General features: G+C 43.9%; 1 protein-coding gene across 3 annotated transcripts in view; it reads right to left on the bottom strand.

Moving 5' to 3' along the window:
* Positions 1-16265, bottom strand: part of ttc19 (tetratricopeptide repeat domain 19) — a 34429-nt gene that overhangs the window by 13616 nt on the left and 4548 nt on the right. For 2 of the 3 annotated variants that reach the window (XM_084327896.1, XM_084327898.1), the window contains 7 exons: positions 10388-10498; positions 10239-10277; positions 9057-9113; positions 8817-8878; positions 6495-6589; positions 2867-3033; positions 2618-2780 (listed from right to left, as the gene is read on the bottom strand). In XM_084327896.1, the coding sequence (XP_084184022.1) occupies positions 2618-2780; positions 2867-3033; positions 6495-6589; positions 8817-8878; positions 9057-9113; positions 10239-10277; positions 10388-10498 (694 nt within the window). The remainder of the gene's footprint in view (positions 1-2617; positions 2781-2866; positions 3034-6494; positions 6590-8816; positions 8879-9056; positions 9114-10238; positions 10278-10387; positions 10499-16265) is intronic. The other variant, XM_084327897.1, reaches the window with a different exon arrangement.

The following is a 16265-nucleotide window of genomic DNA, read 5'->3' as shown; positions in this document are numbered from 1 at the left end:
GGCCCCGTCTCGCTGAGTGAAAATCCTGAGTGGACGCCGGCAACACGCTCACCTGGGCACCCGTGTCACATAAAAAACGGCGGCCGGAGAGTGAGTCGGTGACGCACAGCAAGCCTGCAGGATGGCCAACACTCACGGCTGCTAATGAGTGGCAGCCAGTGCGTTTCCTGACCCACCGTAGTTACAAGGTGGCACACACTTTTTAGCTTTGTTCCCCAACTTTGCATGGTAAAAACACAACCCCGACGGCCTCACCCGGCGGGGCATAGCCGCGGCAGAGATAGAGAGTGGCTGGAACCCCTGCTCATCAACGGTGTAGGCTGATGCTGCCATGGCCGCCTAGTTATAGTTGAAAGTGGGGGTGCAAGTATTTTTTTTATTCTTTTTTTTTTATTTATTTTTTTTTTTTTTTTGCAAGGGGTGGTTTGGAGGGGGTCCGGCACGACCCCCTCCACGGCAGATTTTTTTACATTTAATGAACACCTGTATGTGCAATTTCCTGCAATATAGAGCCTTCAATCTTGACCAAAATAAAGCTGCTCTTTTCACTATAAAACTCAGTTTATATTGCAGTATGATAGCTATAATAACTTCACTGCGAGGGCTCTTTTAGCTAACGCTAGCTAGGCACGTATGATAGCCAATTACTATTATAATAATAATAATAATAATAACTTTCCCATCCTCCCAAAGCCCCTCCAGCCCCGTTCACATCCGCCGCACCAACAACAAGTAACAACAACAACTAATTGACGCTATCAATAGCCCCAGTGAGCGCGGCGGCTGAATGAATGAAAACTTTATTTAACAGATTGCAGAATGGGTAAAATACAGTACGGCTCAATACACACAATTGTTAAGGGGATGCAGACCAGAGAAAGACGTTTGTCTTGTTTACATCAGGGTCTGTGCTGCACCGAGTGAATCCACAGTCACTTGCTCCTCAATGGGAAACCAACCTAGATTTACCATGAAGGACTGGTTCTGGCCGAACCGTTCGTTATACAAGTATCACAGAGACATTACAAAGGTGCTCAGAGTTGCACGAGGGGTTCGCACAGAGATACGGGATGGTTTGAAAGCTCGGCGTTGCTAATAAATATTTTTTATATTTTTTTTATAAACTGCTCAAAGCGGCATTATTTCCGTCGTTGGGTGATCACAGCGCCTGCGCAGTGCGCACCATCCCGTATCTCTGGATTCACTCAGTTCAGCGCCGAGGCTCACCATACGAGAAATATTCAGTTTCAATCTGTTTGCGCATTTAGTATACAGTCACAGTGTTCGACTTACGTGATGATTTGCTCCATTTTAATGTAAACGCCGAAGAATAATCCTCACGAGTCACAATGTTATCCAATATCCAGCCTGAATTTCGAAAAAGGTTCGAAAAAGCCGCCTCCCCCAACATGTCGTATACGTCATGCCGACAAACGCCCGTGGGCACTGGATCAAACCATTAAAGTGGGGGGGTCACACAATCTTTGGAAACTTAAAAACTTGCTATTAAGTGTCATTGCGTATTATTAATTTGATTGAAATTACGTAGTTATGGTTCGATAAGATTTATAAATTGGGGGGGGATATTTATATCATATGATATGATCAAAAAGTGAGGGAGCAAAAAGACAAGCTTGCTCCCCCAAGTTCAATAGTCCTAGAGCACCCGCATCTTCTGCTCCATTAAGTGGGCGCCTATGGATGCTGCCACACACCTCTTCCCAGCTGAGAAAAATACATCTGCTTCTCTAGCTAGCTGGCGAAAGTCAGTTTGGATGGAATTAGCCATAGGTAAACGCACATAGTCTGGTAGCTGTTGCAAGAAAAGCTCCTTAAATAGAAAACATGGCCCATGGTCACCCAGCAGAGCTAACATGTGATCCATCAGTTCAGAGGGCTTTGAGTCACCCAATCCAGGTAGAGAGAGAAGCTGGCGAGCACGGTCAGATTCAGACAGACCGAAAGCCTCCTTCAGGTGTGTTTTTATAGCAACATATTTGTCATGTGTAGGTGGGTTTTCCAGCAAACTCACCACTCTCGCCGCAGTTGAGTTCGTCAGGGCTGCTACCACATAGTAGTACTTTGTGGCGTCCGCGGTAATGTCCCTGAGAGCGAATTGGGCTTCAGCCTGTGCAAACCAAGCGTTGGCGCTCCGCTCCCAAAACTCCGGCAGTTTGAGTGAAACGGCGTTCAAAGATCTGCGATCCGCGTTTTGTTGTTCAGTAGACATGTTCAATGTAATCTCCGAAATACGTCCAAGAGAAACGTCAGGGTCACCAATGTAGGAATGCAGTAATAATAGTGAAAACGGAGTCGTGTTCCGATGCAAAAATACTATTTTAATACGCACTCTACTGTCGCACAACAACACTGCCATTAATCTTTCATTCGTCTCACTTTAACTACGTCATCCCCCGCTAAGGATCACGGGAGATGTAGTAAACACCACATAAGGCTAGGATGCCGTGAATTATGTCCCAGTAGCCACTACAACACTTAAAATGTATAGTCACAATTTAAAGAAACAGTCAGTGATTTATTTGACTGCCAAAATTCTTGCCCCAAGTTGCCAACCCACCCCCCCATCCACCCCTTCCTCCCTATATCTCCTCCATACCTTGGTGCAAGAGGATGCCTGCCATGTTGCCCAGCAGGACATGCTGGTCGGGGTGCCCGGCGACTCGGCTCAGCGCCACAGCCTTCTTCACTATCGGCAAGGCCTCTTCATGGCGCCCCTGCAGATCCAAGATGGTGGCCAGGTCGCTCATCAGTACCAGTGTCTGAAAGGCAACAGCAGCACCATGTCATATCGATGCCGTGCCCAAATGACCCATGACTGTACGAGGTGTGACGTCGATCCAGGTACCTGAGGGTGCATTTCTCCTTGCTCCTCGTGGCAGATCTGAAGAGCATTCTGATAGTCTATGGTGGCCTGTTTCAGGTGTTTCGTGGAGGCCATGTAGCGAGCGTGGGAGTCCAGACACAGGCCCAGCAGCAGACGTGTCTCCTTCCTGAGACCCTCCCTGAGCTCCTCTGGCAAAAAATGGTGAGGCGGAAAAAGAAAAATTGGAACCAGGCTAAATCAGGCTAAATGAGAATTGTATCTTAATGAAACTAATAACTAATGGGTTTATTATAATTAAGGAGTAACTAAAGGGCTGAAGAAGCGTGCAGGTCAACTTATTGGACAACATTTTAACTCCTAACGAACAAATGTGCCAGAAAACGAAATCTTTTAATTTCCACTTTGACGTGTGAAAATGTTGCGTAATACTGTTATGTTAAGCTTGTTAAACTCATTATCATTGATTGATAATGTACATAATTTGGCATTTTGGCACAACCCGCTGTTGATTGTACTGTAGCACTATTTTACTCTGTCCATTCTATTGCATAATTAATTTTACTATCTATTTAATTTTACTATCTATTCTATTATTGCACTGAATTATTTTAATAATAATAATAATAATAATAATAATAATAATAATAATAATAATAATAATAATAATAATAATAATAATAATAATAATAATAATAATAATAATAATAATAATAATAATAATAATAATAATAATAATAATAATAATTCATTTAATTTATATAGCGCTTCTCAATAACCCGAAGTCTGTCTATTGCTTTTTATTACAGGTTCAAAACTGTCAGGTATTAAACTGTGTGGGTATCAAACAAGAGACTGTCGGGCTTTAAAACTGTGTAGGACCCAGGCCTAGAACTGCACCGAGGGAACTGCGCCCTGAGAGGGAGGTTTGCCCTGGGTGGGAGGTTCAAAGGGTCAAAGTGGGTATAAAACAGGATGGAAGACTGTCAAGTTTTAAACTGTGGATACCAAACAGAGAAGGTAAAGACGACTTTGAACTGTTGAACAGTAATCCAGAACTATTTTATTGCACTGTAAAATATATATATATTTTTTTATCTATTCTACAATTGTATTGCACTGCACTATTGCACTATTTTACTCTGTCTATTTTATCTTACACTTTTTATTATTGTCTATTTAAAACTGAATCAAACCATAAACAAGGTGGCCTGTTCGGATGGTAGATCCTAATGTAAACTATTTAGATTTTATATGTCTGCACTTTATGTGCTTATTTTATGCCTGTCTTTTTTCTGTTGTGAAGCACTTTGAGCTGCAGTTTCTGTACAAAGGTGCTAAATTTAGTTTTACCATCGCTAATCGTTATCCATTCCAATTCATATACATTTGGACCATGTATTTGTGTGTAAAACTGCCAGTTTTATTAAAAAATCTTGGAGGGGCGGCTAGGTGGTGTAGTGGGCAAGGCGCTCGCCATCAACGCTGGAGACACTGGGTTCGAATCCAGCTCTCAGCGTTGCTATCAGCTTGGCTGGTCGTTTATACTAACACAATTGGCAGTGTTAGGGGTGGGAAAGCTGATGGGATGGGTCCTGGGCGTTGTGGACAGCGACCCCTACAGTTCGATCGGGGCACCTGCACAGCGAGGGTAGGATCTGGAGGGAGGTAGTGTGACCTTCCACACGTTACACTCTCCCGGTGAGAATCTGCGCTGTCAGGCTGGCTGCCGGCTGGCTGCACATGCGTCGGAGGAAAGCATGTGACAGTCTCCGGTCTCTCGGACCAACAGTAGGGGGGAGTGCGCAACAACCAGGAAGGGGGTTTGGAATTGGCATAACAACTAACAGTGGGATGGGAGAAAATCGGAAAAAGGAGGGAAAAAAATAAAAAAATAAAAAAAATAAAATCTTGGAAACGGAGATAAACTAGACTCTTTATTTTGACTCTTTATCGGTGGATGACGCCATGACAAAGTGTAAACAGCGCGCAAGGATTGTGGGAAATGTAGTAAACTGGCACGAGAAATGTAGGAAATTGGTACGTGGTGGTATGCTCGACTATGAAACCTCAAACGACTGTGGACATGTCGCACGGAGTCCAGTCTGCTCACAGTACGCCCGACTCTGTGGGAGCCTTAACACTTTCAGTGCCGGCCGTGTTTTCCTTTTTACCCCCTTGAACGCAGCCACCCACTTCAATGATAGCGTTAAAAACGCATAATCTATGTTTTAAATTATGTGTCTAATCTGCCCGTTGCTTATCAATGACTTGTTTGCAGTCAACATTGTCGAAACGGATTATTTTTTCTTTTTTAAAATCGGTTCATATCCTTTTTATAGCATTTCGAAAAGCTATCGTTTTCTCGAAAACTTTAGGAAAATAGAAAGATTCCGTCATAAACGGCATTTATTGGAATATTCTCGAATACACTAGACACGTTGTCATTTGTCGGCCTATTTATGAATCGTTTTAAAATAAACGCTAGATTATCGATAGTATATGTGTACTTATGCACGCTATAGAAGCGAGCTGAGAAATCGATTATCTTATTTCCTCAACAGCACACACACACACACATATACACATACGGGACATGCTGTTATCTCAGTGAAAACAGCTCTGATTATCCTAAAACTGGTAACATAGACTCCTTACCTTAGATCAGATGTTTTCCAAAAAGATTATTCCAATTCCTGATCGCCATTCCAAATATCGATCGCGTTTATTGATTGATTATTGGCTGCTGTAAATATATATTCCAGGCTGCTTTCCATCTCGCGATCACTTCCCTCTTCATCAGATGCCTCGCCAGCATAGTGGAGCCAGTAGGCTCCCCCCCACAGATCCACCAGTGTAATCGGATGGCCTGCAGTTACACAGGGATAGACGATAGGGGGCGGTATTTTCCCATCGGAGCTCCTAGAGGGGCTGCTGTACCAACGGGAGACTCGGTTGATGAAATATGAATTCAGATCGCTAATATAAAAAAAACGACAATTCGCGCCGTCGGCACTCAACGGGGGGCATGACATACCGACATCGCTGGCACTCAAAGTGTTAAAGAGATCCAACAAAAGAGGTGGAGTGGTTACTTTAGACCAGGGGTTCTCAAACTTCCTTATACCACAACCCCATTTTATTTAGGATTTTTTTTGGCTGGCGACCCTACACTTAAATGAAGCTCCAAATTTTTTCTTTCTGAAATAAAGCTAGCGGTTCCATTTTAAATTCAGTAGGTCTAGTTTTCAAGTGCCGCTGTAATTTACTACCGGTACTACTCCTATAGATTCCGCCTTTCTTTTGCCAGCATTTGGAACACACGGCCAACCGGTACCGCTTCTGACAACAAACCTATCCATTGCGAGTGGATCCGATCACAAATATCTGAGTACACAGATATCGGAGTACTCACAAAAGACCAGACGTGGCCTCCACGTTTATACATGTGCAGGATGTAGTGAGATGTATATTGGATAACTGTGTGTCGGCCTTCGTTGATGAAGGGGCTCATCGGTTTTTCTCTTGCATTTTTTTTTCTTTTCTTTTTTTGCCAATGCGCAACCCCACTGTCACCTACCCGCAATCCCACTTTGGGTCGCAACCCCGTAGTTTGAGAACCGCTGCTTTAGACCAGAACAGATGACACTACCTGATTCTTCCTCGGCTGGAGGTTCTTTAAACTTCTCCAGCTTGGCTTCCAGAGATTCCATGCAGAACCGATATCCATGCTCTGCCAACTCAGTCCTTCAAAAGGGCAGTAAAGGCATTAATGGAAGGCAACACAGTGAAACAACAACAAGGTGAACATAATAGTTGTTGGTACTACGGACAGATATTTCCCCAAGTCTGGATTTCAGGATTCACAACCTCAACATGATGTCTTCAGTCATACAGTAATATTTTTACAGGGCTGGCTTCCTGCCTTCCCCCCAATATAACGTATGAAGCAGGGTTCGAAATTAACAGGGGCTTGGGGCATAATGCTCTTGAAAATGGACAAAATGCCCTCGAAAATCAGTTAAGGGGGGCACTTAATGCCCCCGACAGTTTACTAATTATATATATTTATCCGGTAATGGAGCGTCTGTGTATCGTACGGTTCAGATGACGCGCAAATAAAAAAATTAATTTGGCGGAGCCGGTGTTCTGCACTGGCTGCAGGCAGCAGCAGCACTGCAGCCCAATAGGGTCCAGCTGCAGCCAGGTGCTAGTCAGTTTGTGTAAAAATGGCACGCACAATATAAATCAATCTTCATTACGACTTTAAAAACATAGCCATTAACATTACATAGGCATACACACATCTTGCCATAGCGTTAGCAGTTTGTACAAAACAACGCACGTTTTAACTATGGTAGCCCGACGCAGCCCGCAAGCTAATACTGTACAGTCAATGAAATGTCACCGTAGCTACTACTAGCTACTGTAGCAGAGGAGGAAATGGGAGTCTGAGAGGCGGGGTGTTTAAAGACAATGATAGGCGTTTATTCAACATCCAAGAAGGCTAACATACAACTGTGTTTTACTAACTCCAACCGGGACTATTACCGCTGTCCCACTGCATGTTGATGTTATGAACTCCTCCTAACGTTACCGGAGCTGAAGGTGCCACACGCTAAAATGTCCGTGGGGACCCGCGCCAACCCATAGATAGTTCCAACTCACCGAATTACGTAATCCACCACAGTTGCACTCAATATTTAAATAATGTTAGTCTAAATAAATGTAGACAGAAACATAATAATTTCAAGCAGAAAACGAATCTTTCCATTAAGAACTGACAATCAGGGAATTTAAACATGGTTGACATTGTTTTTGTGTGTTTATATTAAAGAAAGGAAAGTCTAGTGCTGGCTGAGCATATTGTTTGTTTGCACTAAGTTAATACTTTGACAAATGTAGCCTATATTTTTCAGTCAGTTCGGTCTTTGTGTGCCAAACATTATTTAAGGCTGTAAACACTGTAAACCTTTTATTTTATTTTTAATAAATGAGAAGCATGTTTAGATTTGAGTGTTACATTTTTTTTTAATAAAAATTTACGTATATCGAACTGAAAACCGTGACCCCAAAATCGTGATACGAACCAAACCGTCCATTTTGTGAACCGTCCCACCCCTACCGTTTATCATAAAAATTCAGTGCCCCCGAAATACAAAAAAAAGCCCCCGAAAATCAATTAAGGGGGGCAAAAAAAGCCCTTGAAAAAAAAAGTTAATTTCTAACCCTGGTATGAAGTATATCACGGCACACATACTGCACCTTATGTGTATACTACTTCATCAGAGCATATATTTAGCATTTCGTTTTTTAGATTATATATATTAGATTAGCATACTGCACCTTATGTGTATACTGTATACTTACTTCATCAGAGCATATATTTAGCATTTTTTTTATTATATATATTAGATTAGATATTAGATTATATATATATTGTAAGGCAAATATATCTTGCACCTTGACCTTTTTACACTGCCTACTTGCCCATTATGCGCATGCCCAGAGTTAATTATATTGTTATATTGTTTGCACTGCCTATATTTATAAAATGTTTACTTCTCCACTGTACTATAATTCTATGACATGTATCATGTCTTCTACTACCTGTACCTCCCCTCCCCCTCCCCCTCCCCCATGCTGCCTGAATTTCCCCAAGGGGATCAATAAAGGAATATCTTAACCGTTTTAATTTTTTTCTTTTTTGGTTAAATGACCCTAGTATAACATAATTTTGATACAGTGAATCCTGAAATCCAGACTTCGGACAACAGAGATACAGTATCTGCACAGTCTGTAGTACTGACTAAGAACTGATATATTCGTCTGAGGCTCGACTAAATGAGATGTAAATGTTTGGTGGTTGTTGCAATGGTCAAATTTCTCTACAACCAAACCTCACTGCAAAACTATGAATTTTAATGTATTCTATATCAACAGATGCATTAAGTGAAGATGTGTGTCTACTTACTTGTCCTGGCCAGCATATATAGTGGCAAGTTTCAGAGAGATTTCAATTACTCCATTGTCATCCTTTAAAAACAGAGGAAAAGGGAGAACCGAATCAATAATGGACAAATCCATCTACTGTATACTATACATGTAGATCATCATTTTCACTGCTTTAATAAATGCAATTTAGTCTTCAAACAACATTCAGCTACATTGCTAACACCACACACACACACACACACACACACACAAAGACAACCTGTGGCGTTCCTCCAGACAGCATAAAGCTCATTGCTGCTTTGAAGAGTTTCTCTGCCTGAGAGGAGAAGAAAATAGGTCACCAATGTCCCACCAGAGCCAAGAGGGAGGGAAGAGAACTTGTTCAAGTCAGACATGCAGCTGTAATAATCATTCATAAAATGTAACCAATGCGTCGCCCCTCCCCCCCCAGGAAACCATGCCAGATCATGTCACCTGGAGGAGAACAGACCTCTAGTGAACTGATGTCACCTGGAGGAAAGCAGACCTCTAATGAACTGATGTCACCTGGAGGAGAGCAGACCTCTAGTGAACTGATGTCATGCGGAGGAGAGCAGACCTCTAGTGAACTGATGTCACCTGGAGGAAAGCAGACCTCTAGTGAACTGATGTCACCTGGAGGAAAGCAGACCTCTAATGAACTGATGTCACCTGGAGGAGAGCAGACCTCTAGTGAACTGATGTCATGCGGAGGAGAGCAGACCTCTAGTGAACTGATGTCACCTGGAGGAAAGCAGACCTCTAGTGAACTGATGTCACCTGGAGGAAAGCAGACCTCTAGTGAACTGATGTCACCTGGAGGAGAGCAGACCTCTAGTGAACTGATGTCACCTGGAGGAAAGCTGACCTCTAGTAGTCTAGTGAACTGATGTCACCTGGAGGAGAGCAGACCTCTAGTGAACTGATGTCATGCGGAGAGCAGACCTCTAGTGAACTGATGTCACCTGGAGGAGAGCAGACCTCTAGTGAACTGATGTCATGCGGAGGAGAGCAGACCTCTAGTGAACTGATGTCACCTGGAGGAGAGCAGACCTCTAGTGAACTGATGTCACCTGGAGGAGAGCAGACCTCTAGTGAACTGATGTCATGCGGAGGAGAGCAGACCTCTAGTGAACTGCAGACACTATTTCCTCAGATATTTTAAATTGTAGTAAGCCCAACTTGAGGACAGTTTGAGAACTAGTTGAGGAAATAATGTCGATATATTTTACTTCCATTTATGAAATGTCCTCATCACAACAGAGCGATAGCATTCAGGTTAAGAATATGTGAAATGCCCCTTTAAGCTGGGAAAAACAAAAGAAAACACAACCAACTCTAACATCCCCAGAACATATGAGGAAGCCAGAATGCAACCCTAACAGACGTGTTCAGTAGTTTGAACTGCTCCTCTCATACTCACATTGTCCAGTTGACCTTGTACATAGGCCAGGTTCGCCATCTGTAGACCCCAGAGAGATGGTGCAGTGCCGTTATTTTGTGGTTCACAGCACTATCCGCTTAAAAGGCTTGATAATGTCTTACTGTAATTGATGGATTGAGTTGTTTTACCAGGCTGTAGGTGTAGATGATGGCTTTTGTGTTGTGGCTCTGGTGGGCCAGGGCTATGGCCGAATGGAGGAATCCTGAGGCTGCATGGAGTTGTCCCCGATACATGCTCAGCTGCAAACAGAGAACATACAAGTTCAAGTTTGCTTTTATTTGTCGTATAAAGTACATGTACATTACAGTGAAATGCTTGGTTCTGTATGAGCCCCTGAGAATGTGCTTCATACAGTAAAAAAAAAAAAGTAAGTAAAAGAGGAATAAGTCCCAACACTATACAATACAGTATACAAACTAAATGGATGTAGTGCAAATATCTTTAATAAATAGGTAAATATGATTGTTAAAGTGTTTAAAGTGTCTAAAGTGAGTGTTAAGGTGAGTGTTTGTTTAAAGTGAGTGTGTGCATGTGGATGTGTGTGCAATGAGTGTAGATGGATGGGTTGATGTTACATAGAGCCATTGAGGATCCTGATGGCCTGGGGATAGAAGGAAGCTCCTTCTTGAGTCTCTCTGTACTGGCCATGAGACTCCGGTAGCGCTTGCCTGACCGCAGCAGTGCAAAGAGGCAGTTGTTTGGGTGACTAGTCTTTGGCTATTCTCTTAGCCTTGGCCCTGCAACGCTTGGTGTAAATGTCCTGGATAGTGGGAAGCCCACCTCCAATTGTGCGTTAGGCTGATCGGGCCACTCTCTGCAGTCTGCTGCGGTCGTGGGCAGTGCTATTCCCAAACCAGGATGCTCTCTATTGTGCATGAGTAGAAGTTCTTAAGGATCTTCTGACTCACTTTGAACTTCCTTAGGGGCTTAAGGAAGTAAAGGAGCTGCCATGCCTTCTTCACTACACTGTCAATGTGTGTGGTCCATGTCAAGTCCTCGGATATGTGGACTCCAAGGTACTGTGCTTTGCCACACAGACGTGCATTTAAAGCGAGTAGAGGAGGGGGTTCAGAACACAGCCCTGGGTGGCACCTGTGGTGAGAGTGATGGATGAACAGGTGCAGTTACCTGCTCTCACCACTTGGAGTCTTCCTGTCAGGAAGTCCAAGACCCACTGGCAGAGGTCGTAGTTCAAGCCCAGGAGCTTGACGACGAGCTTGGAGGGGAATATGGAATTTAATGCTGAGCTGTAGTCAATAAATAGCATTCTCACATAGTTCCCCTGCCTCTTGTCCAGGTGTGAAGGGTGGACTAGCAAAGTAAGATTTTCATTGTATGGCAAACTGTCTGTTTAACTGTGCATATGACAATAAACAATCTTGAATCTTGATGGTGCCGTGTGCAGCACATGGGCTATGGCAGGGGTTGGCAATTAGGTTTGGCCGCGGGCAAATTTTTCCCCAAGCCATTGAATGGCGGGCCAGAACCAAAAACAATGGCTAATTTAATATAATGATAGTGAAAAATGTTTAACTCTGTCAAAATAAACGAGCTGCATAGGTGGCATAATAAACTGTAAACGACATATACATGCACTGAACATTATACCTTTGTCTTTTTTCCATTGTATTATAAAGCGCCTCTCTATCGGTCTATCCTACATTACGCGCGTGCAACAGTCTATCGGACGGCCACGGACCGGTTTAATGTTGAATGTTTAATGTTAAAACTATCGATTTATATGGAATTCGTTAAACTTATCCGTTGTCTTACTTATTATTATACTTATTGAATCTCAAACAAGCCTCATCTTGTTAAATGAGACGGTCTGGTCTACGGAGGAGACTGGGGCTGACGCATCCAGATTGGGGAATCCCCCGCGATCGATTATTGACACTTCCGCTAAATATATTAATCTAGCTACTAACTGGGGAGACTGATCAATTACGGATAAAGGAATATAGTGGGACAATCGATTATGATAGTTAACCTTGTTAGATGAGGCTGCACTGGAAATGGAGCTAATGGACTTCCGACTGTCTCGTAATTCAAATACCTATAGCGCTGTCATTTCAGGAGCTTCTTCAAGCACTCTTTTTGTTTAGTGTAATTGCATTGTTTTTGCATTGTTTTTAATTGCATTACTGTTCACATGCATGTGTGGTGCCGTCAGTCATGAGTAAAGATAAAGCTTGAATGACTTACTGAACTGGTGTTTTTATTTCATGGACTTGTGTTTCCCATTTCAGCACCATGCGCTGTCCACCTCACTTTGAGCAAGCCTATATATACGGTACATTGCACCTCACTGCCTATACCCGTTATTCACTCTCAACATGGATAAAACATAAAGTATGCATATAATAAAAATAATATGATGAAAATAAAATAAATATCATATTCTCAAAATAAACTGACGGGCCAGAAATTATTGCTGGCGGGCCAATTTCGACCCCTGGGCTATGGCGTCCTCCGTGGACCTGTTGCGGCGATATGCAAATTGCAGGGGGTCCAGGTTGATGGGGAGGGAGGAACAGATGTAGCCCTTCACTAGCTTCTCAAAGCACTTCATGGCTATGGAGGTGAGAGCTACAGGGCGGTAGTCATTGAGGCAAGTGGGCCTGGATTTCTGGGGTACAGGGACAACCCTGAACCCTACTGTCATAGGCAACTACCGTCCTGTCTCTCTTCTCTCCTTCCTTTCTAAAACACTTGAACGTGCTGTATCCAACCAACTTACTACTTATCTCTTACAGAATGACCTCCTAGACCCTAATCAGTCAGGCTTCAGGACTGGTCACTCCACAGAGACAGCCCTCATTGCGGTCACAGAGGCACTTCACTTAGCAAAAGCGAAAGGCCTCTCCTCTGTCCTGATTCTCCTAGCCACTCCCATTCCGGCCCTCGCAGGAATGGGAGTGGCTGGCTCTGCGCTGACATGGCTGTCATCATACCTCAATGACCGCTCCTACCAAGTGTCATGGAGAGGGACCCTGTCGGCCACCCGCCCCCTGCGGACGGGTGTCCCCCAGGGCTCGGTTTTAGGACCCCTTCTCTTCTCCCTCTACACTAAATCACTGGGTAACATTATCACGTCTCATGGCTTCTCCTACCATTGTTATGCCGACGATACTCAACTCTTCCTCTCCTTCCCTCCCTCAGATATCCACGTCTCTGTGCGGATCTCGGCCTGTCTGTCCGACATCTCAGCCTGGATGACGTCCAACCACCTCAAACTGAACCTAAGCAAAACAGAATTGCTCCACCTGCCGGCCAAATCCTCCCCCCTAACCGACCTTTCAATCACAGTCGAGAATGCAGCTGTGACTGCGTCCCCGACCGCCAAGAACCTTGGTGTTGTCCTCGACGACCAGTTGAACTTCTCTGCTCACATCGCAGCGACGACCAGAACCTGCCGATTCCTCCTGAGCAACGTCAGAAGGATACGCCCCTTCCTGACAAAAGAAGCCACCCAACTCCTCGTCCAATCAACAGTCATCTCCCGCCTCGACTACTGCAATGCACTGCTCGCTGGCCTCCCGGCCACTGCCACTAAGCCTCTTCAACTCATTCAGAACGCAGCGGCCCGCCTGATCTCAAACCTACCGAAGTCGGCCCATGTCACCCCACTTCTTAGGGACCTGCACTGGCTCCCCATTGCTGCACGAATCCGCTTCAAGGCCCTCGACCTAGCATACCGTGCGGCAAAGGGAACCGCTCCCGCCTACCTCCGGTCAATGGTCTCTAACTACACACCCTCAAGACCCCTACGCTCTGCATCTTCTGGCCGCCTCAGACCTACTCCTATCCAAGCTCCGGGAGGGTCATCAAAGAGAAGTCGCCTATTCTCAGTCCTTGCCCCACAATGGTGGAATGAACTACCCACCCCAGTTAGGACAGCCGAATCACGTCCAATCTTTCGCCGTCGACTAAAGACGCACTTCTTCAACCATTATCTGAATTAAAAAAAAAAAAAAAAAAAAAAAAATCTAACCCTAACTAACCGTACTGTCATGCACTTGTCCTAATAAACTAACCTACACTGTAGCACTCAACACTTTGATGAACATTGTTGCTCAGCTGATAGAGTTGTGCCCTTCCTGATGGCTTGTCGTACAGAACTTGTAAGTCGCTTTGGATAAAAGCGTCAGCTAAATGACTAAATGTAAATGTAAATAGTGGACTTTTTGTGGTGGGGATGACAGACTGTTCTAAGGACAAGTTGAATATGTCAGTGAATACTGGGGCCGGTTTGTCAGCACAGACTTTTAGGAAACCGTCCGGTCCTGCTGAGACTTTGTTCCTGGTATTCACTTTCTTAAAGGTCCTCCTTACCTCATGCTCTGTTAACCTGAACACTGAGTCTCCATCGGCAGTGGCTCTACTCTCTATTGTAGTGGCCTCTAGGCTGTTGTTGGAATTTACAGCCTCAAACTGTGCATAGAAAATATTTAGCTCATTTGCCAATTCAGCATGGGGGGGGGGGGGGGTGCCTTTGTAGTACGTCATCGTTCTGAGGCCCTGCCACATACCTCTGGAATCAGCCTGTTCCCTGTACCGCCCCTGCCTCTGTCATTGTTCTCCTTAAATTGTAGCGAGCCACCTTGTGCTCGTCCATGTTGCCTGTCACAAGCCCGGCGTTGTAGACTGAGGTACGCATTCAGAGCTTCGCGGACGGATTTGTCTACCCAAGGCTTTTGGTTTGGGAAAACTCTAATTGTGGTGGGATTATTTCTTCTACCAGAGTACCAACAAAGTCTAGCACTGTTTCTGTATGATCATCGATGTTGTCTGTGTTTTCACTAAACACGCTCCAGTTTGTGCAATCGAGTGCAGCTTGGGGTGTGTTCTCGACCAACGCTTCACTTCTCACATTTACGTGGGAGTGCGCTTGAGACTTTGTTTATACTTTGGCATAAGAAAGATGGCTTTGTGGTAAAATTTACCCAATGGATACAGACAGTTGCCCAGTTTAGTTCCACTAATGGCGCTTTTCCACTGCATGGTACCTACTCGACTTGACTCTACTCTGCCTTTCTGGTTTTCCATTGCTGAAATTTGCAGATGGTAACGGGTATTTTTTTTTGTACCTGCTCTGTCTGGGTTCCAAGCGGGTAGAGCAGAGACTAAAAAGTGACCTGAAACACTGATTGGTCAGAAGAGAGAATCATCACTACGTCATCATTGCGCTACACGGGGAGCGTCCTGCACAAGAACTCAAACCCACCATCTTTAAATAACCTTGCGACTACTAAACATTAGCATTATTTGTTTGCAGTGAGAGCAAAGTGCAATAAACAAAAAAAGATACATTCACACTTCAGTGTATTCTGCCTCATTTATTGATGAAACAAAACCGCAACACAATTTACCACCAAGAACAAAGAGTTTAGTCTCACAAAAAGATTGCTAATTTTGTTAATTTGTGCTAATGTGACTGGGATTTCCCATTATAACTGTTAGCATTGTGGCTAGCGTACATTAGCTAATAAGGCACTGGTTTCATAGGCATAGCTAGCTTCGATATGCGTGTGTCGCGTTGAAGGTGACGTGCAAAACGAAGTAAATGACCAAGTAAGGCTTTGTCAGTATTCCAATGTACAGTGTAAAATGTGTGTGTGTCCCCTACCCAACCCCCCCCCCACCTCCAATGTACAGCCCTCACCCAACCCACCCAACCCCACCCCACCCATCCAACCAACCTCCTCTAATGTACAGTTTCTACGCCAAATGTATATACACTCCTTTTCTGGACACTTTTGTATCACAAACAGTACTGTATTTGCAAATCTGATATGTCATAAATGTATAGATGTAGCAGTACTGTCTATCTGTATGTCATGTATGTCATATATGTTATGATGAATTGAAAATGGGGGACCCTGATGTAAACAAGACGAAAGTCTTTCTCTGGTCTGCATCCCCTTAACAATTGTATGTATTGAGCTGTACTGTACTGTACCCATTCTGCAATCTGTTAATAAACTTTTCAATCAATCAATCAAT

Source organism: Notolepis coatsorum (genome assembly GCF_963971535.1).
Source record: "Notolepis coatsorum genome assembly, chromosome: 13".
Taxonomy (NCBI): Eukaryota; Metazoa; Chordata; class Actinopteri; order Aulopiformes; family Paralepididae; genus Notolepis; species Notolepis coatsorum.
This window is presented reverse-complemented; position numbering and strand designations above follow the sequence as displayed.